Source organism: Pantherophis guttatus, chromosome 1, assembly GCF_059756535.1.
Source record: "Pantherophis guttatus breed Tessera chromosome 1, ASM5975653v1, whole genome shotgun sequence".
NCBI classification, from domain to species: Eukaryota; Metazoa; Chordata; class Lepidosauria; order Squamata; family Colubridae; genus Pantherophis; species Pantherophis guttatus.
Window position 1 is genome coordinate 113,061,889 of NC_142063.1, and position 20,212 is coordinate 113,082,100.

Consider the following 20,212-nt stretch of genomic DNA (forward strand, 5'->3'; position numbering starts at 1 on the left):
TCATATTTGCATATCATACAAAAAGGCAGACATTCCTGATATGATTATCTGTTTTTAAAATGTCCTTAAGAAGAACTTTCCATGTTATTCTTTTCATTTGCATTAAGTTCTTGACTTAAAAAAAACAGGCTCAGGTGTAGGTGACATTGGCAACCATTTCAAAGACTTTAGTACATCCCAAGAGCACTAAAGCAATGTTTTCCATAACTTTTCAACATGGGAACCAATGGTAAAAATGTACATTTTCTTTTTAAAGTAATCTAGATGGAATTTTATTTTTTAGAAAATAAACTATATAATGAATTAAATATAAATTTAATGTTTACAATTGAGAGCTTCAGATATAGTATACCCAGCATCGTTCAATTTTTGGAAAGATATTTTAGACAAGTTGGTAGCCTTTGCAAAACTGCAATGTTCTGCAAAATCCAGAAGTTGAAGCTGGTGCAAAATTCAGAGGTGTGGGCTGATCAATGTATGTTACACCTGTCCTCTACAAGCTGCTCCATCAGTTTGCTTCTGATTTCAATTCAAAATGCTGGTAATTACCTGTAAAGCCCTACATGACAGGGGACTGGGTTATTTGAGGGATCACCTCTACCCAGGTACATCTGCCTATCAGGTAGAGGCATGTTTTGGGTCCCATCTACTCAGGTGCCTCATCTGAGGGGAGGGACCCTTTCTGCCATGGCACCCACCTTTTGGGGCATCATTCCTTGGAGGTGAGACAGGCCCTGACTCTATTGGCCTCTCAGAAGATTCTGAAAGCATGACTTTATTTTGGGATTCAGTTGTGATGTGAAACCTACACAGTGGTTATCTTGAATGTTATGACTGGTTTGTACTCAATTTGGTGCAGCCGTTCTGTCTTTTTCACTAGAACAGATATTTGGAAAGAAAAATGCCACAGGAAATGGCTGGAACAGATAGTTACTGCACAAAGTTTCAGTCCTGGTTTTGACAAGAGACGAATCCTCTGGTGATCCAGAATCTTATGTCTGAAGCCAATCATTTTCTCTAAAACCCACAATTTGTTTTCTTTATAGCCTGCTCAGGAAAATGAAACCAAACCAGAAAAGTTCTGGTCAAATTCACTTAGGCTTATGTTTCCCTGATAAAAGTTTGCTTGGGAAAAGTAGAAAGGAAAGTAAGGTGAGGAATGGATGAAAATAGCACAAATCAGTCCTAGATGCATTTTATTTTGGGATAAAAAGAATTGGAAGACATAGGGGCTGGGTGTCTGAAAATTCCTGAAGCCATTTGGGATAGGAAATAAAAAAGAGGTTGCAATCGTCTATCCTTTGTAAAATGTCGTGCAATACAAGTTTTCTTTCGACAAACACAAGCCTAATATTCTCAGCTTCCCTCTGGTCCATTTTAAATTCTGTCTAACAGGAGCTCACCCTCAATGTTTTGTTAAGATGTTCTTTCACTAGAACATCTTGTGAAACACGATGATAGTTGCATGAGGAGTGGCCCAGATATACAATATGCTTGAAATTTGATGTGCATAACTATTAAAACCCAGTTGCAGAGGTAATCAGAGCAGTCAGACTGTGGGTTACAATCAAGATGCTATTGAATCTGGATGGACAACTGCAAAACAAGTAGCTTTATTGTATACAAGCCCAAAATTATCACTAGTATCCTATTAAGTTTAGACCAGAGAATTTACTTTCCATTTAGGACAATTGGGAACTTGCTAAGACCCAGCAAATGCTAAGTAATGTCGATTTCTGTGTGACTCCTGGTAGTGGAAATTTCCAACATCTGAAAACAACCTTTATTAAAAGTCCTTTTGCAGTGTTATCTTCACATTCTTGTGCTGGCCATGGAAGCATATCTGCCCTCCTTTATCCTATTGTATGAGTATAGCATTTCAAATAACACTCATCAGTTGCTGCTTGGCACTCTCTATTTGCTATTAGGTGGAATCCAATTTTAACTTTTTTTTTCCCCTCAGAGAACTTTTTTTTGACCCTGAATTACCAAGCATAAAAGGGCAAATCTGGGTCAGGGCTAATTTTTGCTTTTGAAGTGACAACTATTAACCTTCCCCTACAAAACAGCAGCATAAGCTGTGCATCTCACAAGTATTCAAAGACACAGAAAATTATGCACCTGAATCAATTCCATCTTAGACTGCCAAAGGTTCCTGCACATATTCCTGGATTCTTCAAAAAAGACTTTTGCAAAAGAAAATGGTCATAATGTAGTCACCTTTATGATAATGCCATTTTTAAAGATGATTATATCTTAAATTTGCAATGAAGGGCAAATGATGCAGACGTTTCTCTTAATGTCAGTTGGAATATATTAGCGGTCTTGTTTTTATTAACTACTCACTGCACGTTTCCGCCATGCCCTTAAAACTTTCTTTTTCCAGCAAGCCGGGCTGGCTTAACATATTTTTAAATATTTTTAATTGGTTTGTCATTTTAAACTGGGGCCAAATTAATATATATTCTTTTAATTGCTTTTAATGTTTGTATTGTATGTTTTTATCTGGCTGTACACCGTCCTGAGTCCCTCGGGAGAAGGTGCGGTATATAAATTCAAAATAAAATAAATAAAAATAAAATAAAATGTATGTAAATTCTTACACCTCATCAGAAAGAAATAACTTTTACTTTTGTTTATGTAATCTCTCTCAGAAGATTACCTGGAGAAATGATATTAGGAAAAATATATTTTTCTGTAGTAAATGTGGCGGCTTTTCTCTTAATATCTCAAGACACGCCCTAAATGTTTGTAACCAATTTATCTTTATAGGTTATTTGAATGACTTTGCAGAACAAAAATGGTTACTATTGACCTTTTTTATTGTTGTTCCTTCAATCTGAACAATTAATCAGTGAAACCACCTGCCTCCAGAAGTCGTGGGTGCTCCAACACTAAAGGGAGAAGCATATTAGGCAAAGTCAAAGATGACAGAACTGAAAAACTGGGAAATGGGGAACAGTTTTCTGATATAGGATGAGATCATCTGTAGTACAAAATGACTGGGGAAAAGTTCTGCTCTATATGTGTAGGAACATTTATCTAGCTTGCCATGATATAGGATTACCAAGGATCCTGTACTTCTTCTACACCTCAGTATATATGGCTCATATGGCTTTTTGGACACTTTAGACAGGAGGGAAAATCTTGTGCTTGTCCAGATACTGTTAAGCTATAATCATCATCAATCTTAGTTAAATGATTAATAATTGTGGACGTACTTTATTTTATTGGTTAATATTGTGATTATATTTTATAATAATAAGAGTTGTTCTAACTTTTAAGTTTATATCATGCCTTTCTGTTTATGTGTTTAGAAAAGTAAAATACAAAAAATGTACCAATAACATCAGTGCATTTAAATCGAATTGAAAGACTAAAAAACTAAACTCATTATAACTGAAATCATGTAATTGATTCCTTGATTATGGGAACCACAATTCATAAACTTGTGGATGGCCAGATATTCCTAGACTAGAGCCAGTATGTCATCAAGAGCCTTGGTAGTACAGGGGTTTAAGGCACCCTGTTATTAAGCTGGTTATTAAGACCAGCTGCCTGCAATTACTGCAGGGTTCGAATCTCGCCAAGGCTCAAGGTTGACTCAGCCTTCCATCCTTTCTAAGGTAGGTGAAATGAGGACCCAGTTTGTGGGGGCAATAAGCTGACTTTGTATAAATATACAAAAGGATGAAGGCTATTGATGAGCACATTGTAAGCCGCCCTGAGTCTTCGGAGAAGGGCGGCATATAAATAAATAAAAAAAAGTTGGTGTTGATTCTGGGATGTGTATTGCTTTTTTTCATTTGGGTAATCTACGTTAACAGTGTAACAGCCAAATAGTGCTTGTTGTTTTCACTAAAAGCAGACCCAAGAACAGCTGAATGAAAATAATGCTGGAGCTCTTGGACTTGGGGGTTTCTCCTTTCTGTGGGCTCTGCCAGTGGATTGAGTCTTTTCCGTAAGATCTTTTCCAGGACTGCCGGTTCTGGGCTGCCAAACTCCAGAGGACCAAAGGATATCAGCAAAAGGATAACAGAAAATCCTCTTGGTGGGCTCCTTGGTGCCCTTTGAATTTGCTTTTTTTCCCTTCAGATATTTCATCACCAAACTAGGTAACATTGTCAATTAGTGCATCATCATCACTGATGATGTTACTTAGTTTGGTAGTGAAATGTCTGCCAGAAAACAACCAAGTTTTGAAAGCACCAAGGACCCCATAACCTTGAGCTACAAAGGTTAACTTCTGTTAAAACCCTCCTTGCTACCATTCTAGTCATTCCAGGTTTTACAGCCTTATTTGTCCTGAAGTTGCTGGAATAGACATTTCTGTTCATGCAGCAGTGAAATGGGGGATGTTTTCCTCTGCCTCGTCCCTTCTCACAGTCCTTGCATTCTTATTACCTTACAGATTTCCCCTAATTGAAATCTCTCTGTGAAACTGTCCCATCTTGTTTTTTTATAGACCCACCTGGAGCCTGCGGGGAGTATGGCTGCGACCTCACCTGCAATCATGGGGGCTGCCAGGAGGTGGCAAGAGTGTGCCCTCTGGGATTCTCTATGACTGAAACAGCTAATGGTGTACGTTGTGTGGGTAAGCCAGAAAATGGGGTAACTCCCTCCCTGGGAGTCAGGAAAAATGGACCTTTAACACAAGAGTCATAGGGAATTTTTACACTTTTACACTGAGTAAGTCATTGCTCTTTAGCTATAGCAAGATTGGTCAACATTTGGCCACTCAGCTATGGCTCCAGAACATCCCCAGATCCTGCTGCTGAAATCTGGTATGAGCAATCATTTTCACTTTTTTGCCCCCAAATGACAAACAAGTCACCAGAAGGTCCAAAATTTTCAGTTCTAACCATTCTCTTAACATCATATGTCCAGTGGTGGGTTGCTCCCGGTTTGGACGGGTTCACAAGAACCGGTAGTAAAACGGCGGGAGGTTCCGGCAACTGACCTGGTCGTCATCATAGGTGATCTGCGTATGCGCAGAAGTGCGTACGCGCATACACGATGCGAACCAGTAATAAAGGTAAGTAGAACCCACCCCTGCATATGTCATATGAGTCTTACATATTTCAGAGCACTCCCTAAGGTGTGGGGGTGGAGAGGAAAGGAGGGGTGAGGAGAGGAGAGGAAAAGGGGTTACCCTCATACAAAAGATTGCCTGCACCTTCATTAAAAGCTGGGTCAATAATTGTAATACATGTTGGCTGGTCCAGCATTTCAGTATCCTGAAATATATTTTTGAGCATAAGACTTGTGACTTGAGGGAAAGATAATGGATTTGGCATTTGCTGAGTGGCATGTTTTCATTGAAAGACTTTCTCTGTACCCAGACACACAAATACATCAGCAACAATGCTAAACCTGCACTGACCAAACTAATAATATTGACGTTATGTTAAGGGGAAAATGTATGTTACCCTGTTTCCCCCAAAATAAGACATCCCCTGATAATAAGCCCAATCGGGCTTTTGAGTGCATGGCAATAAGGCCAAGCGTTTATTTCAGGGTTCAAAATATATAAAACAGGGTCTTATTTTCGGGGAAACATGGTAATAGGTTCAGTGTTCTAAAATGCTTCAAAATGAAATCAAAAAGTAAAGGGGATCTCTTCTTCAAGTCAAGCTCAACTGCTGACATCACAGACATCACAGAAGGAAAGTGATTTGCACTGCCTTCTTCTGAAATGTTTTTTCAAGTTCTCCATCCCACCCACTACCCTGAATGGTTTGGCATTCTTTGCAAAAAAACAACAACAACAATCCTCTAGCCCTATGTCTAGTCAGCAGAACTCTTTTTCTACATGGTACAGAAGTTTGGTTTACACCAGATGGTATCCTGCCAGCTCTACGTTGTTGGTTCTGTCCCATATGAATGCATAATAGGTTTTCCACTGATTCTGGAAAACCCCACCCCATACCGGGGAAGGAATGGGGGGAATGTCTTTAAATGCATTCATTTAAAGTGAATATGACATATGCTGTCATATTACCTAAGAGATATCTTATTCTTCAACTATGATCATTTAGCCCTCCATTTTTGTCTTTTGGTGCAGCTGATCTCTTCTCCTGTCTTCATATTTGCTGATCCACAATATTTTTTCTGCAGATATTAATGAGTGCCTGAGTGCTTCCTGTGAGGGGCTTTGTGTGAACACAGAAGGGAGCTTTGTGTGTGAATGTGGCCCAGGGATGAGTGATTCTGCTTTTGTTGGAGAATCCAGCAGGTACCTTTCTTCTAAAACAAGTGGTTTATCCTAGCCTAAAAGCTCTGTGGCAGCTATAGCTTTCTGGAGAACAAATTGGAACTGAATCATTTGAAGGAGTTATTTTCTTTCGTTTAAAAAATGAGGTCCAGGTAGGAATGTTATCATCACTGCTTTAGTTTGGGGGAAGAGCTTGTTCTGACTGAGACTCCAGGAGGCTGCAGTGTGGTTTGCTGCTGCAAATCAGAGTGACAACACTATTTGGAGTCAAAAGCTGGGTAAAAGGCACAATTGAGAGCATAGTGTAAAAGCTCTTATTGATGGAGTAGAAATATCTTCCCAACAGTTTGCCAACGTGATTTGCCAACAGTAGATTGCTTAGTAAGGTGACTATGCAATTCTTAGTTGTATATTCAGGGGTGTCAAACTCGTGGCCCATGGGCCAGATGCGTCATGCTGGCCACACCCATGCCCGGTTTAGCAAAGGGGAAAAAGTCATGATACGTCATGTCATGATGCGAGTTTGACACCCTGTTCTAGTTGGAAGCCAAACTGAAACAGATCCAGAAAATTTATAGAGAAACTGCATAGCTTGAGAGATTCCCCTTATTTAAAAATATCTGTTAAAAAGAAATTGTGGACACCTGTCTTGATGACTTCCTCTCTGTGTCCTTTTCATTAATAATGGTACCTGGTCCTTCTTCAGCAAGGTGAAGTGGAGTGCTCTTTCCTTCCATGCCCCACCCCGGGATGTCCCCGTGAGGACTGGCTGTTGGCTCCAGGACAGTGCTGCTTCACCTGCCGAAAGACTGCACTCATGACAGGTGAGACCCCTGCAGCCACCATGCAAGAACATCTACATCATGGAATAATGGAAAATCATTTATATCTTTTGGGGAATTATATATTAATGTGTATTAATATAATAATATTAATGTAGTAATAATGTATTCAAAATTTATGTTGCTAAGTGCAAAATTTGTTAAGTGAGTTTTTACAACTTTTCTTGCCACATTTGTTCAGTGAATCATTACAGTTGGTAAATTAGTAACATGATTGTTAAGTGAATCTGGCTTCCCCATTTGGTATATTGACAATATACCAAAGCTTTGGAATTTGATTTTTTATTATGATTGCATCGAACATTGAGGGAGCCAAGAAGGGACTCAGGGCGGTGAACAGCCAGAATTAAAAATACATAAAATACAAAAGTTAAGATAATTAAAAGAATTAAATCGATCGGCCTCCCAATTTAAAACCCCCAATCTCTAAAATTTAAAATCCAATTAAAAAACCATTTAAGCTAGGCCGGTTTGATGAAATAAATACGTCTTCAGGGCCTTGCGGAAGGTGCGGAGATCCGGGATCAGTCGTATTCCAGGAGGTAGCTCATTCCATAGGGCGGGTGCCCCCACAGAGAAGGCTCTGCCCCTGGGGGCCGCCAGCCGACATTGCTTGACCGATGGCACCCTGAGGAGGCCCTCTCTGTGAGAGCGTATTGGCCGGTGGGAGGTAATCGGTAGCAGCAGGCGGTCTCGTAAATATCCTGGCCCTAAGCCATGGAGCGCTTTAAAGGTGAGAACCAATACCTTGAAGCGCATTCGGAAGACCACCTGGAGCCAATGCAGCTCGCGCAGGAGGGGTGTTACATGGGAGTGCACATTCTGCACCAGTTGGAGCCTCCGGGTTCTCCTCAAGGGGAGCCCCATCTTATACATTAAGATGTTATTGTAATGTAATGTTAAATGATATACCAAAGCTTTGGAATTTGATTCTTTATTATGATTGCATCGAGCATTGAGGGAGCCAAACAAAATAATTATACAGTATCAAGAAACTGGAAAAGTGATATTATTCCAGATGCCAAAAAATGGTTGTCAGAAATGTGCATCTATGTTTTTTGGAAAAAGCAATATTTCCTACTAATCAAAGGAGGCAGCACAGCAGTGTGTTTTTCTTATGGGAGAGATTTTGTGATATCTTACAGTAACATCTTCTACAGTTTACACTGTAGTAGTGAATTCATTGCTGAACTACCCTGTTTTCCCCAAAATAAGACATCCCCTGATAATAAGCCCAATCAGGCTTTTGAGCACATGGCAATAAGGCCAAGTGCTTATTTCAGGGTTCAAAAAAATATAAGGCAGAGTCTTATTTTTGGGGAAACACGATAGTAACTATTGATAAATATAATATATAAGATACATATTTTTCCTTCTTAGTTTCATTTAGTTTACATTTTTAATTTTTAAGCTTTTTTGTAAGATAATATTAAATTTAAAAAAGTAGTCCATAAACCAGAAGGCAGACTGATCTGACAGTTTTTCTTCAGATGAAAGGGGATTAAAACACAGGATAATTTTTTCAAACAACTAATATAAGTTTAGTTTACTTTAGTTTACTTTATTGTCATTGCACATGGTACAACGAAATTAAATGCCATCTTCGGTGTACATTATAACTATAAAAATAAAAACACAAATATACATCCTTTACTTTCTATATAATTGAAATTGAAAATCCAATATTGCACTATACCATAGAATTCAATATGGTTATTGTCCTGGGATAAAAGCTGTTTTTCAGCCTATTTGTCCTTGTTTTTAAGTTTTCTTTATCTGGTTAGTTTTCACAATGCAAACTTTATCTCTGCTCCATATGGTCCAAAATTACTTCATCAAGAGCATCCTATTCTCTTTCTCCTCCCTTTAATTTCTATTGAATAGTCTGCAGGATAGCAGACTATTCTGCTATCCTGCAGGTAGCAGAAACTGCAGAGTCTCTAAACAAACATTTATTCATAGTAAACACAGCAAATAATTGAATCTATAGTAGTCCAAAAGAAAAAAAGCAAAACAAATCTGATCAGTAGCAGTAGAAATCCCACTAAGCAACAATCCTAACTCCTTCTGGCTTAAAAACAACAGAATCCTGTCTTTGAACAATATAATTGTAACTCTTCCCACAATACACAACAGCTTCAATATTAGTGCTTCCAGCGATCAGTTTGGTATTACTTCTCCCAGTATTAAAGGTAAAGGTAAAGGTTCCCCTCGCACATATGTGCTAGTCATTCCTGACTCTAGGGGGCCGTGCTCATCTCCGTTTCAAAGCTGAAGAGCCAATGCTGTCCGAAGACGTCTCCATGGTCATGTGGCTGGCATGACTAAATGCTGAAGGTCCACAGAACGCTGTTATCTTCCCACCATAGGTGGTCCCTATTTTTCTACTTGCATTTTTTATGTGCTTTCAAACTGCTAGGTTGGCAGAAGCTGGGACAAATAACGGGAGCTCACCCCGTTACGCGGCACTAGGGATTCGAACCACTGAACTGCCGACCTTTCGATCGACAAGCTCAGCATCTTAGCCACTGAGCCACCGTGTTCCTTCTCCCAGTATTACAATCCATGATATTCTCATCCATTTTCTCCAGCATGATATCTCAAGAGCATAATTTCTTCTTTGTTCAGCCTTTTTGAGGATCCAGCTTTCACAGCCATGTACAACAAAGAGAGCATACTGTATTCAAGCTTCCAACTATGCCATGCAATAATAGAAATACTAGAAAATATAATAGAACATCTCTAGGACAGAAGGCAATGGATTTACTTGCTGCAATCAGTGATTTCTTCTTGTGTTTTATTAACACCTCTTTTATTTTCTCTCTCTTCAGCTTGGGGAGGTGAGCTGTGAGAGGAAGACTTGTCCAAAGACTTGTACAGAGCCCGTTGGTTTTCTGATTCATTGCTGCCCGGATTGCCAAAATAATGAAGTTCTGGGTAAGTATTTCTTTTTTTTTTTTGTTACATCTGTCTGAGGAATCTATTGCTCTTCATTCCATCCTCTCAGATCTACATCAACAAGGATGCAACAATTTGTGGAGCAGAAAAAAGTGTGTGATATTATACTACCTCTTTTAAGGAAATATAAAAATATTCTATGCATAGAACTGTTTACAGAAGCTGCATTAAGTTTGTCATGCAAAGTGAAATTGTCTGGGATGGTAATGGAGGTCAGAACACAGGAGACATTGCATTTGCAATTATAAGACATTTGAGAGTCTGTGGAGAAATCTGATGAATAAATTCTAAAAAACTCTGACTTCCCTCTTCTGACAGTCACTGGGGTGCAAGCATTTTTCTATTGATTATGCTGCTTTATCTATACTAGGCCTATTAGGTTCTGTAACAGCTTTGTTCCTTATGCCATCCGTCTTGTAAACTCACAGGATTCTTTGTGTGTGTATGTATACATCCAAACTAGACTGTGATGCTTCTCTATGTTTTTTTTTTTTTTTGTTATAAGTTTCAATTTTATATATAATTATCTAATACAAATGTGTATATGTATATTTCTAATACTTATAAGAATATCATTTAAAAGAGAAATCCTGTATTCTTCATATTTATCCATACAAATTCTATGTCTATAGACAATCCATTTATAAATAACAAATGTAATTAGGTCTTCAATCCATTGAGTAAATGGGGCCATACATTTATCTTTCCATTTTGCAATATTAGTCTTTTAGTTATAATAATGACACTAAGAATCCATTTACTCCATCCAATTGTCAAATTCCATGTCCTAGTTATCTAATTCAAGGGAATATTATTACATTTATATAATCCACTACTTTCTCCCAAAACTTGATAAGTATAGTGTCAAGCTCGCATTGTCACAGCATCGTTATGTGACATATCATGACTTTCCCCCCCTTCGCTAAATCAGGTGTGGGCGTGGCCAGTGCGTGATGCATCCCGCCCGCAGGCTGTGAATTTGACACCCCTGGTATAAAAAGGTAAAGGTTCTCACACACGTGTGCTAGTTGTTTCTGGCTCTAGGGGGCAGTGCTCATCTCCGTTTCTTTTTTTTTTTTTTTTTTTTTTTTTTTTTAAAGGAAAGATTTATTACATTAAATTATTAAATTATAATTACATTATAATTATTCCTTATATTGTTGACCCAGAGATAAGTTCTTTGAGAGAGGTGGGCAGTCTAGGAGCATGAAATGAAAAATGAATGAATGAATGAATGAATGAATGAATGAATGAATGTTTGGGTTGGGTTGGGTGCACTTTTTGAATCTTTCTTTTTTTTTTTTTTTTTTTTTTAATTTTTATTAATTTAAGAAACCACATAATACATTTATAAATGCAAGTAAAACAATTTACAACAAACATCATCTTTATAACATCTACCTATAATATCTGAATTGTTACAATATCAATATCCTATATTCTTCAATATACAATATTTCTCTCACCTTATATAATGATATTATTTTATTGATATCTCGTGTCTCTTTCTTAAATTTCATTTGATTTAAAACTTTATTTTACTCTATTGATATCTTTTCTTTTATTCAATTTTTCTTTCTTTCTTCTTCTCTTCTTTTTCCACTTCCCTCTAACCATTTATACCATTTTTGCCAGACTAGATAATATTCAGATTCTTCTTTTCCTTGGATCTCCTTGGTAAGTTTATCCATCTCAGCGCATTCCATAATTTTGGATATTAATTTCTCTTGAGTCGGGACCTCTTCTTGTTTCCAATTTTGTGCGTATATAATTCTTGCTGCAGTCAAAATGTGTGTTATTAAATATATTATTTCTTTTTCATATTTGCTTGTAGGTATTCCTAATAAATAAGTTTCTGGCTTTAATGGCACCTTTTGAGTTATTATTTGTTCTAGTTGCATTTTTATATTGTTCCAGAATTTTTTAGCTTTGGAACATGACCACCATATATGATAATATGTCCCTTTATGCGCTTTACATTTCCAACAGAGTGGAGATGTGCCAGGAAACATTTTAGAAATTCGCGCCGGTGGTAGATGCCATCTATAGAACAATTTATAAGCATTTTCTTTGTATGGTACAGATAATGTTAATTTATTAATATTTTTCCACAAATTTTCCCACTTATTTAATTCTATTGCATACCCAAAATTCGTCGCCCATGTGATCATATTCTCTTTAACTACTTCCTCTGCTAGTTTATATTCCAATAGAAAATTATAAATTTTGGTTATTAATTTCTCATTGGGGCCTAATAAAATTTTATCCAACTGATTTGGTTCCATTTGAATTCCAGTTTTTTCCATATCAGACTTATATCTGGATTTTAATTGCAAATATGACCACCACTCTATTTCCACATTTTGCATTCTCAATTCTTCTCTTGTTTTTAGTTTTCCTTCTTCATTTAAGATGTCCTTATATGTTTTTAATTTATTTGTATCTATTGTATTTGGATAAATATGTGCTTCCATTATGGAAGTCCACCTAGGAATCCTATCATAGTGATATTTTCTGATTTCATTCCATATTTTAAGCAAATTATCTCTTACAATATGTTTGCGAAATTGTTCTTGTTTTGTAATTTTCTCTCCCCAAAGATATGCATGCCAACCTCTTGTTAAGTCAAAACCTTCCAATATTAATGTTCTTATGTTTTTGAGTTCGATCCAATCTTTTATCCATATTAACGCTGAGGCTTTGTAATAACTCTGCCAATCAGGGAGTCCCATTCCCCCTCTCTCTCTTTTGTCTTGTAGATGTTTTAATTTGATTCTTGCTTTTTTCCCCTGCCAAATAAATTTTAATATCATTCTGTCTAAATCTTTAAAATATGTTCTTCCTGGGTTTACTGGTATTACCCTAAATAAGTATAACACTCTTGGCAGAATATTCATTTTAATGGTAGCAATTTTGCCTAAAAGAGACAATTGGAGTTTTGCCCATTTTTCCAAATCCTTTTCTATTTGTTTAGCTAATTTAATATAATTGTCTTCCTTCAAAGTTGATATTTTGTTTGTAATCCATATTCCTAAGTATTTAACTTTCTTTGCTATTTGTATCCCTAATATATTTTCCAATTCTTCTTTTTGATACTTGTTAAGATTCTTTGTTATAATTTTAGTTTTTTGTTTATTAATTTTCAATCCCGCTACTTCTCCATATTGTTGTACTTTTATCATTAATTTTGGTCCAGATTGTATGGGTTTATCTAAAATGAATACTATATCATCTGCAAAGGCTTGCAGTTTATATTCTTGATTTTTTATTTTTAGTCCAGTTATTTCTGTATCTTTCCTGATTTCTTCTAGTAATATTTCCAATGTTAATATAAACAATATAGGAGATAATGGGCATCCTTGTCTCACTCCTTTCTTTATATCAAATTGTTCAGTTGTATCGCCATTAATTTGTATTTTTGCTGTTTGGGTGTTGTATATCTTTTTAATCATTTTTATAAATCTTTCTCCAAATTTCATTTTTTCTAATTGTGCTAATAGAAATGTCCAGTTGAGATTATCAAATGCTTTTTGCGCATCTAGGAAAATTAAAGCTAACTGGTTTTCCGATCTTTGCTCATAGAATTCCAGAGTGTCAATAATTGTTCTTGTATTGTTATGAATTTGTCTTCCCGGAATAAAACCATTTTGATCAGGATGTATATAGTATTTGACTAGGTTTTTCAATCTCTGTGTTATAATTGATGTGAATAGTTTATAATCTACATTGAGAAGAGAAATTGGTCTATAATTTTTAATTTCCGTGGGATCCGAATCTTGTTTTGGTATTAATGTGATTATTGTTTCATTCCATGACTTCGGAATTTCAGCTTCCATTAATGCATCATTGAAAACTTGTATTAATATATCATCTAATGGTTGTTGGAATGTCTTATAAAACTCTGCCGGTATACCGTCTGTTCCCGGTGTCTTGTTATTTTTTTGTTTCTTTCTCGCTTCTATTAATTCTAACATTGAGATTGGTCTGTTCAATAATTCTATATGTTCTTCTTCTAATTCTTGAATCTTTATTTTATTTAAATATTCTATGATATTTTCTTCTCTAATCTCTTCCTTTGCGTATAAGTTTTTGAAAAATTCCTTTGCAATTCGTTTTTTGTCTTCAATATTCTGGTATAAACAACCATCTACATCTTTTAACTGTATTATAATATTCCTCTGTTTTTCTATTTTCAATTTATATGCTAACCACCGTCCAGTTTTGTTTGCATGTTCAAATTGGTTTTGTTTAGCGATTTTTATTTTTCTTGCTATTTCTGTTGTTGTGATCAAATTTAATTTATGCCTTGTTAAATTTATTTTCTCCTTAATTTCTTGATTATATGGCTGTTTCTGTAGATCTAATTCATATTGATGTAATATTGTCTGTAAATTTTGTTTTATTTGTTGTTTGTTTTTATTTTTTTGTGCAGTATAGGCAATTGTTAAGCCTCTGATATATGCCTTGGTTGTGTCCCATAGATTTTGTAGACTGGTGTGCTCTTTCACATTAATTTGTAGAAATATTTTCAATTCTTTTTGGATCATATCCACATATTGTTTGTCATTTATAATATCTCTATCCATCATCCATCTTTTACGCTTTTGGTGTCCCTTCCATGTTATTTCAATGGGGCTATGATCAGCCCATGTGTTTGTTGTAATTTCTATTTGTTTAATGTCTGCTATAAGCTCTGCTGTCATCCAAGCCATGTCAATTCTGGACCACGATTGATGTGGATTTGAATAGAATGTGTATTGTTGTTTATCATAATTGAGTTCCCTCCAAGCATCTTGTAATTGAAATTCTTCTACTATATCATAAAATGTTTCTGGAAGTGTTTTTTTCCTGGATTTATTATGTTTACAACTCCTATAGTCCTTCTCTATGTTTACAATTGCATTAAAATCTCCAATTATGCATATGTTTTGGTATTCCAATTCCTTAATTTTGTTGTGCATCTTTTTAAAATAATCAATTTGGGTTCCATTTGGTGCATAAAGTGATACTAGTAATATCTTCTTCTTTTCTGTTTCAATTTCAACCATCAGCATCCTACCCTCCTCATCTGCAAATAATTGCTTTGATTGTATATGATTCCGGATGTACATTGCTATACCTCTCTTTTTTTGTTCTGTTAGTGCCGTATAAAGTTTTCCTAATCTTTTGTTCTCTAATAAACTGCGTTGTTGTTTTTTAATATGAACTTCTTGTAATGTTATAATATCTATCTTCAATTTTTGTAAATTTCTAAAAGTACGTGATCTCTTTGATGGAATGTTTAGTCCATTTATGTTAATCGATATCAATTTTAAATCTTTCTCCATTTCAAATTTCTATTTTCTTGATGTTCTTATTTTCCTAGTGTCTTTTTTTTCCTGTAATTTGTATTTTATCCCTTGCTCCTTCTCTTTCCATTCTTTCTTTCTCCCCTCTTTTTCTTTCTTCTTGCTGTATTTTTCTCGGTTTGTTCTCCTGATTTGCAATTTCTTGCTGTGGTTCAGATTCTTGTTCTTCCTCAGGAAAAAAGTTGCTATCAAAAAATTGCTGTGCTTTCTCTAGTGTATCAAGTTTATATTTTTTATCTTGCCATGAAACAAGCAGTCCCTCTGGCGTTAACCACCGGAACATTATTTTATGTTTGTGTAATTCTGTTGTCAGAAAGTTATAATTTTTCCTTGTTTCTCTTATTCTTCTTGGTATTTGTTTTAATGTAATTATTTCTTTTCCCTTATATATAATTGGTTTTTCTCTCATTTTTTTGTATATTTCCTCTTTTACCAACTTCCTTACAAATCTAATATGAACCTCTTTTGGTAACCTGTTTCTTCGGGCGTAATTTGTGAATACTCTATAAATTTCATCAATTTCCTTATTAATTTCTTCTTTATTCTTTAACGTTGCTTCAGCCAGAATTCCCACCATTACATCTCTCAAATCTTCCTCTCTGTTTTCCACAATATTTTGAAATCTTAGGTAAAATAACGCCTTTTCCATTTCTAAAAATGAAATTGAATCTTCCAGTTCTTTGTTTATTGTTGTTTGAGCACATTCTGACTCTTCTATCTTTTTTTCTACTTTGCCCATCTTATCTTCAATATTTTGGATCCTTTGTTCATTTTTAGCAATATTTTGTTGAATTTTCTCTATCTTATTATCCATTTTTTTAAGATTATCTTTAATTTCACCTATGTCCATTTTCAAATCCTCATGGTTTTTCCTACTTTCTTGATGGTTATCAGCAATTGATTCCTGTGTTTTGTTCATAGTCTCTTGTATCATTGATAATACTGAGTGAATGTTTTTGATGTTAATTGATTGAGGAGATTTCTCTTTTTCTGAAAGTAACATTGTGTCTATTGTTTTCTGTTGTGTTGATGACGTAATAGACATTGCTTGGTTGGCTATTGCCTTTTTACCTGGTTTTGTCATTATTAATAAGCCAGTAGTTGTCGTCTTAATTTTCTAATTTAATAATTCCCAAATTTTCACGCACTGTCTATAGCATATAGTAAGATTTTCCTTCTGATAATTACAGAAGCCAATATCACTTGTTTAGTTTTCAAATACAGTCAAATTTCAAACTATAATATCATTATATGAGGGATTAATTAAATTTAAATAAGGAGCAGGGATAAAATATGATATCTCAGCAAGTCATATTTCAGTTTCTAAACTAAATATTCTATTTAAATATATTATTAATTCTAATAAGTTCTATTAAATCCTTAGTTATATCTCTAATAAATTTTATCAATTTTAATAAATTTATTCTTATTTAAATCAATATATATCAATATTAATAATCAATTTTCAATTCATTCTTTTAACACCATATCAATTTTTAAATTAATATTAAATTGTGTCACATAAAAAAACTATTAGAATAGAAAAACAAGATAAAACAGAAATAAGAAAAAACAGATATGCTATGTGTTATATTATTATATCTATTCAAAACTTATATATTCCAACTTTTCTTACTTATATTAGAAAGTATATATTTAACATTTAAGCTTAAGTAATCCTAAACCTTATGCTATTTGGGCTATAATATTATATACTATATTCTATATTAAAACATTAAGTATTACATAAATAAACAAATAAATAGATAAAAGTACTTAAAAGTATTTAAAATATTATTAAAATAATTCAATTAAAATAATTCAAATAAATTAAGTCTCTCAAACAATAAAATAAATTTCTTTTGTTATATTAGGTTCCAGAATATATTAAAAAGTATATATTTAACATTTAAACTTAAGTGATCCTAAACCTTATGCTATTTGGGCTATAATATTATATACTATATTCTATATTAAAACATTAAGTATTACATAAATAAACAAATAAATAGATAAAAGTACTTAAAAGTACTTAAAATATTATTAAAATAATTCAATTAAAATAATTCAAATAAATTAAGTCTTTCAAACAATAAAATAAATTTCTTTCGTTATATTAGGTTCCAGAATATATTAAAAAGTATATATTTAACATTTAAACTTAAGTAATCCTAAACCTTATGCTATTTGGGCTATAATATTATATACTATATTCTATATTAAAACATTAAGTATTACATAAATAAACAAACAAATAGATAAAAGTACTTAAAAGTACTTAAAATATTATTAAAATAATTCAATTAAAATAATTCAAATAAATTAAGTCTTTCAAACAATAAAATAAATTTCTTTCGTTGTATTAGGTTCCAGAATTGAAGTCTTTGCAATCCTCACTTGGTTTTGTGTCTTTTCAGTTGTCTAGTTTGTAATTGTTTCCAAAGTCCTTCAATTTGCCTTCTGAAAATATTTTAAACACCTCTTCCAGAGCCTCAATGTTTTTTATTTATTTGCAAGTTAATACTCTAATATAGTTACAGTATCTGTTCACTGAAGCTCTGCCACCGTTACAAAGTTTTTAAATCCCTCACAGTCACTCCGGAAACTAGATACTGTTTCTTCTTCGTCTCTTCTTTATTGTCTCCGCACCAGCTTCTTTTTTTTTAAAATAAGTCCAACACTTGGATCTGTATTTCTTTCCCCAAATGAATAATCTTTGTCTATTTCCCAATTTCTGTCTGGTAAATCTATAACTATGTGTTTTATTTCCAATCCACACCTCTCCGTTGCACTTCCTCAAAATCACCTCAGCTCCGTTGCCTGTCAGTTTCGCCCCCTCACACTTCAATTAGCCTCGTTAACTCACTCCGTTATATTTTCACTCCGTTTCTTCTTAACAATTCTGCTTTGCCGATCAGTTTCTCTTTTTAGTTATGTATCCGATGTTTTAAATATTTAAATGTTTCAGAATAAGAGTAATTAGTTATTCTTATTGATGCTGTTTGCTCAATCCTCACTTCCCTTTTTTAAAAGCAACCGTCAGCGTTCTGGCCAACCGACAAGAGGTTGGTTTTTTTCCGGGCTGAATTAAGGGACTTTCCTTGAACCTTCGGGGCAAGTTTTTATACTCCCGAGGTCCTCAGGATTTTCCCTTTTATCTATTGACCTCTTCGTGGTCAATAGAGCTAAAAAAATTCAGCTTTCAGACCGAAAATTGGGACCTAGGAACGGAGCGCTGTCCCCTCGGTTCCTATCACGCTGACGTCACCAACGGAACTCATGCTTCTCTATGTTATATATATGTGTGTGTATGGATATATGCATAATGGTTATCTTTTGAGAGCTGAATGCAACGAAATTTCATTTTAATGTATGATGATTAGTGTACATTTAAAGTGACAATAAAGTTCTATTCTATTCTATTCTATTCTATTCTATTCTATTCTATTCTATTCTATTCTATTCTATTCTATTCTATTCTAGTCCAGTCCAGTCCAGTCCAGTCCAGTCCAGTCCAGTCCAGTCCAGTCCATTCTGTAATGCAGGTTTCTTAAGATATTCAAAGCTGCAGAATGTGTTACAATGTACTTTCTAGGTTCCCCAATTATGCTCTGTTCAAGCTGAATGAAATAGTCTTTTGTTCATGAGTGACTGCATCCACTTTTGTGATCCAGCAGGAAGGGGCAATGTTTGTGCATGTTTGTATATGCTCATGCACAGCTAAATTCACTATGGATTAAGATTTGTACAGGTAATAAGTAGTACATCTGCCACAATGCTTCAGATCAATTAATATTCAATCTAATTTACTTTTTTCCACATCAGATGATTTGGCTTCCCTGGAGAATAGATTAGCCAATCCTGTCTTGGAAGATGGAGCAGCAGAAAGACCCTTGCAAACTCTTCAAAGAGGTCCCATGGCTCTAATATCTGACATCTCTACCCCTAACCTTGCCTCACTTACTCCAGAGGATCATCTTGAAGCAAGTAATGCAAATGATCAGAAGACCGTACTTACAAACCCAATTGCACTAGGAAATGTTGGACTCCACCAAAGCAGACCAGGAGAAGCCACTAGGTTGCATCTCAATGAACCACCAAGTATCATTCCTCCTTCTTGACTAGGCCACTCAGCAATTCCTCAAATAAAGCCAGAGTCCATTGTATCACTTCTAAATAACCCAGAGATCTTTGGGGATCCTCCTAGGAAATCAACTGGGTCCTCCATGACTCATTCCAGCCTGTCCTCTCTTTATTCAAGAACAAGCAGAACCACTGCATCTCCCCCTACTGCTCATATTTCCATTCCATCCACTCCATCTAACCTCAAAAAGTCCATAACTGCCTTATTTCAGGGTTCAAACACCCACAACTTTCCTTTGCAACCTCTGGCTGAAACGTTTTCTTCTTCGGCCAGCTCTGCTCTAGATTCTCTTCAAGAGCTTCCTAGCAGCCCAACCCACTTCGCATATTTTTCTTTGGACCAGCAAAATGTGGGGAACAACTCTAAATTAACTTCTAGTGATGAGAATAGCCTCACTGATATATCTCCATAGATTGGAGAATAAGAGGAACATAATTATTTTGAATAAGAGGAACATAACCACTTTAATTTCATAAAAACAAGAGCATCTGCCTATGTGGTTGTTGTTTGCTAGATTTCTCACTATGTATTCATGGCAATAATCTCCATTATAATTTCTGGTTTCTTAGAAAGCAGGTCCTTTTATTGGGGATATCACTTCAGCTCTTGATTGTATTGAGGTTCTTACTTAACTAATACCCCATTGGACTTAGAAGATAGTAGAAAAAAGTATGTTTCCAAGCTAAGCTGATGAGAATTTTGTTTA

At 34.9% G+C, this 20,212-nt stretch overlaps 1 protein-coding gene across 1 annotated transcript in view; it reads left to right on the plus strand.

Annotated features, from left to right (window-relative positions):
• Positions 1-19,539, plus strand: part of LOC148116519 (von Willebrand factor C and EGF domain-containing protein-like) — a 38,280-nt gene extending 18,741 nt beyond the window's left edge. Inside the window, exons 2-6 of the mRNA XM_087883474.1 lie at positions 4,466-4,594; positions 6,118-6,235; positions 6,921-7,038; positions 9,888-9,993; positions 19,188-19,539. Coding sequence (XP_087739600.1) covers positions 4,466-4,594; positions 6,118-6,235; positions 6,921-7,035 — 362 coding nt within the window. The 3' untranslated portion in view covers positions 7,036-7,038; positions 9,888-9,993; positions 19,188-19,539. The remainder of the gene's footprint in view (positions 1-4,465; positions 4,595-6,117; positions 6,236-6,920; positions 7,039-9,887; positions 9,994-19,187) is intronic.
• The last annotated feature ends 673 nt before the right edge of the window (positions 19,540-20,212 follow it).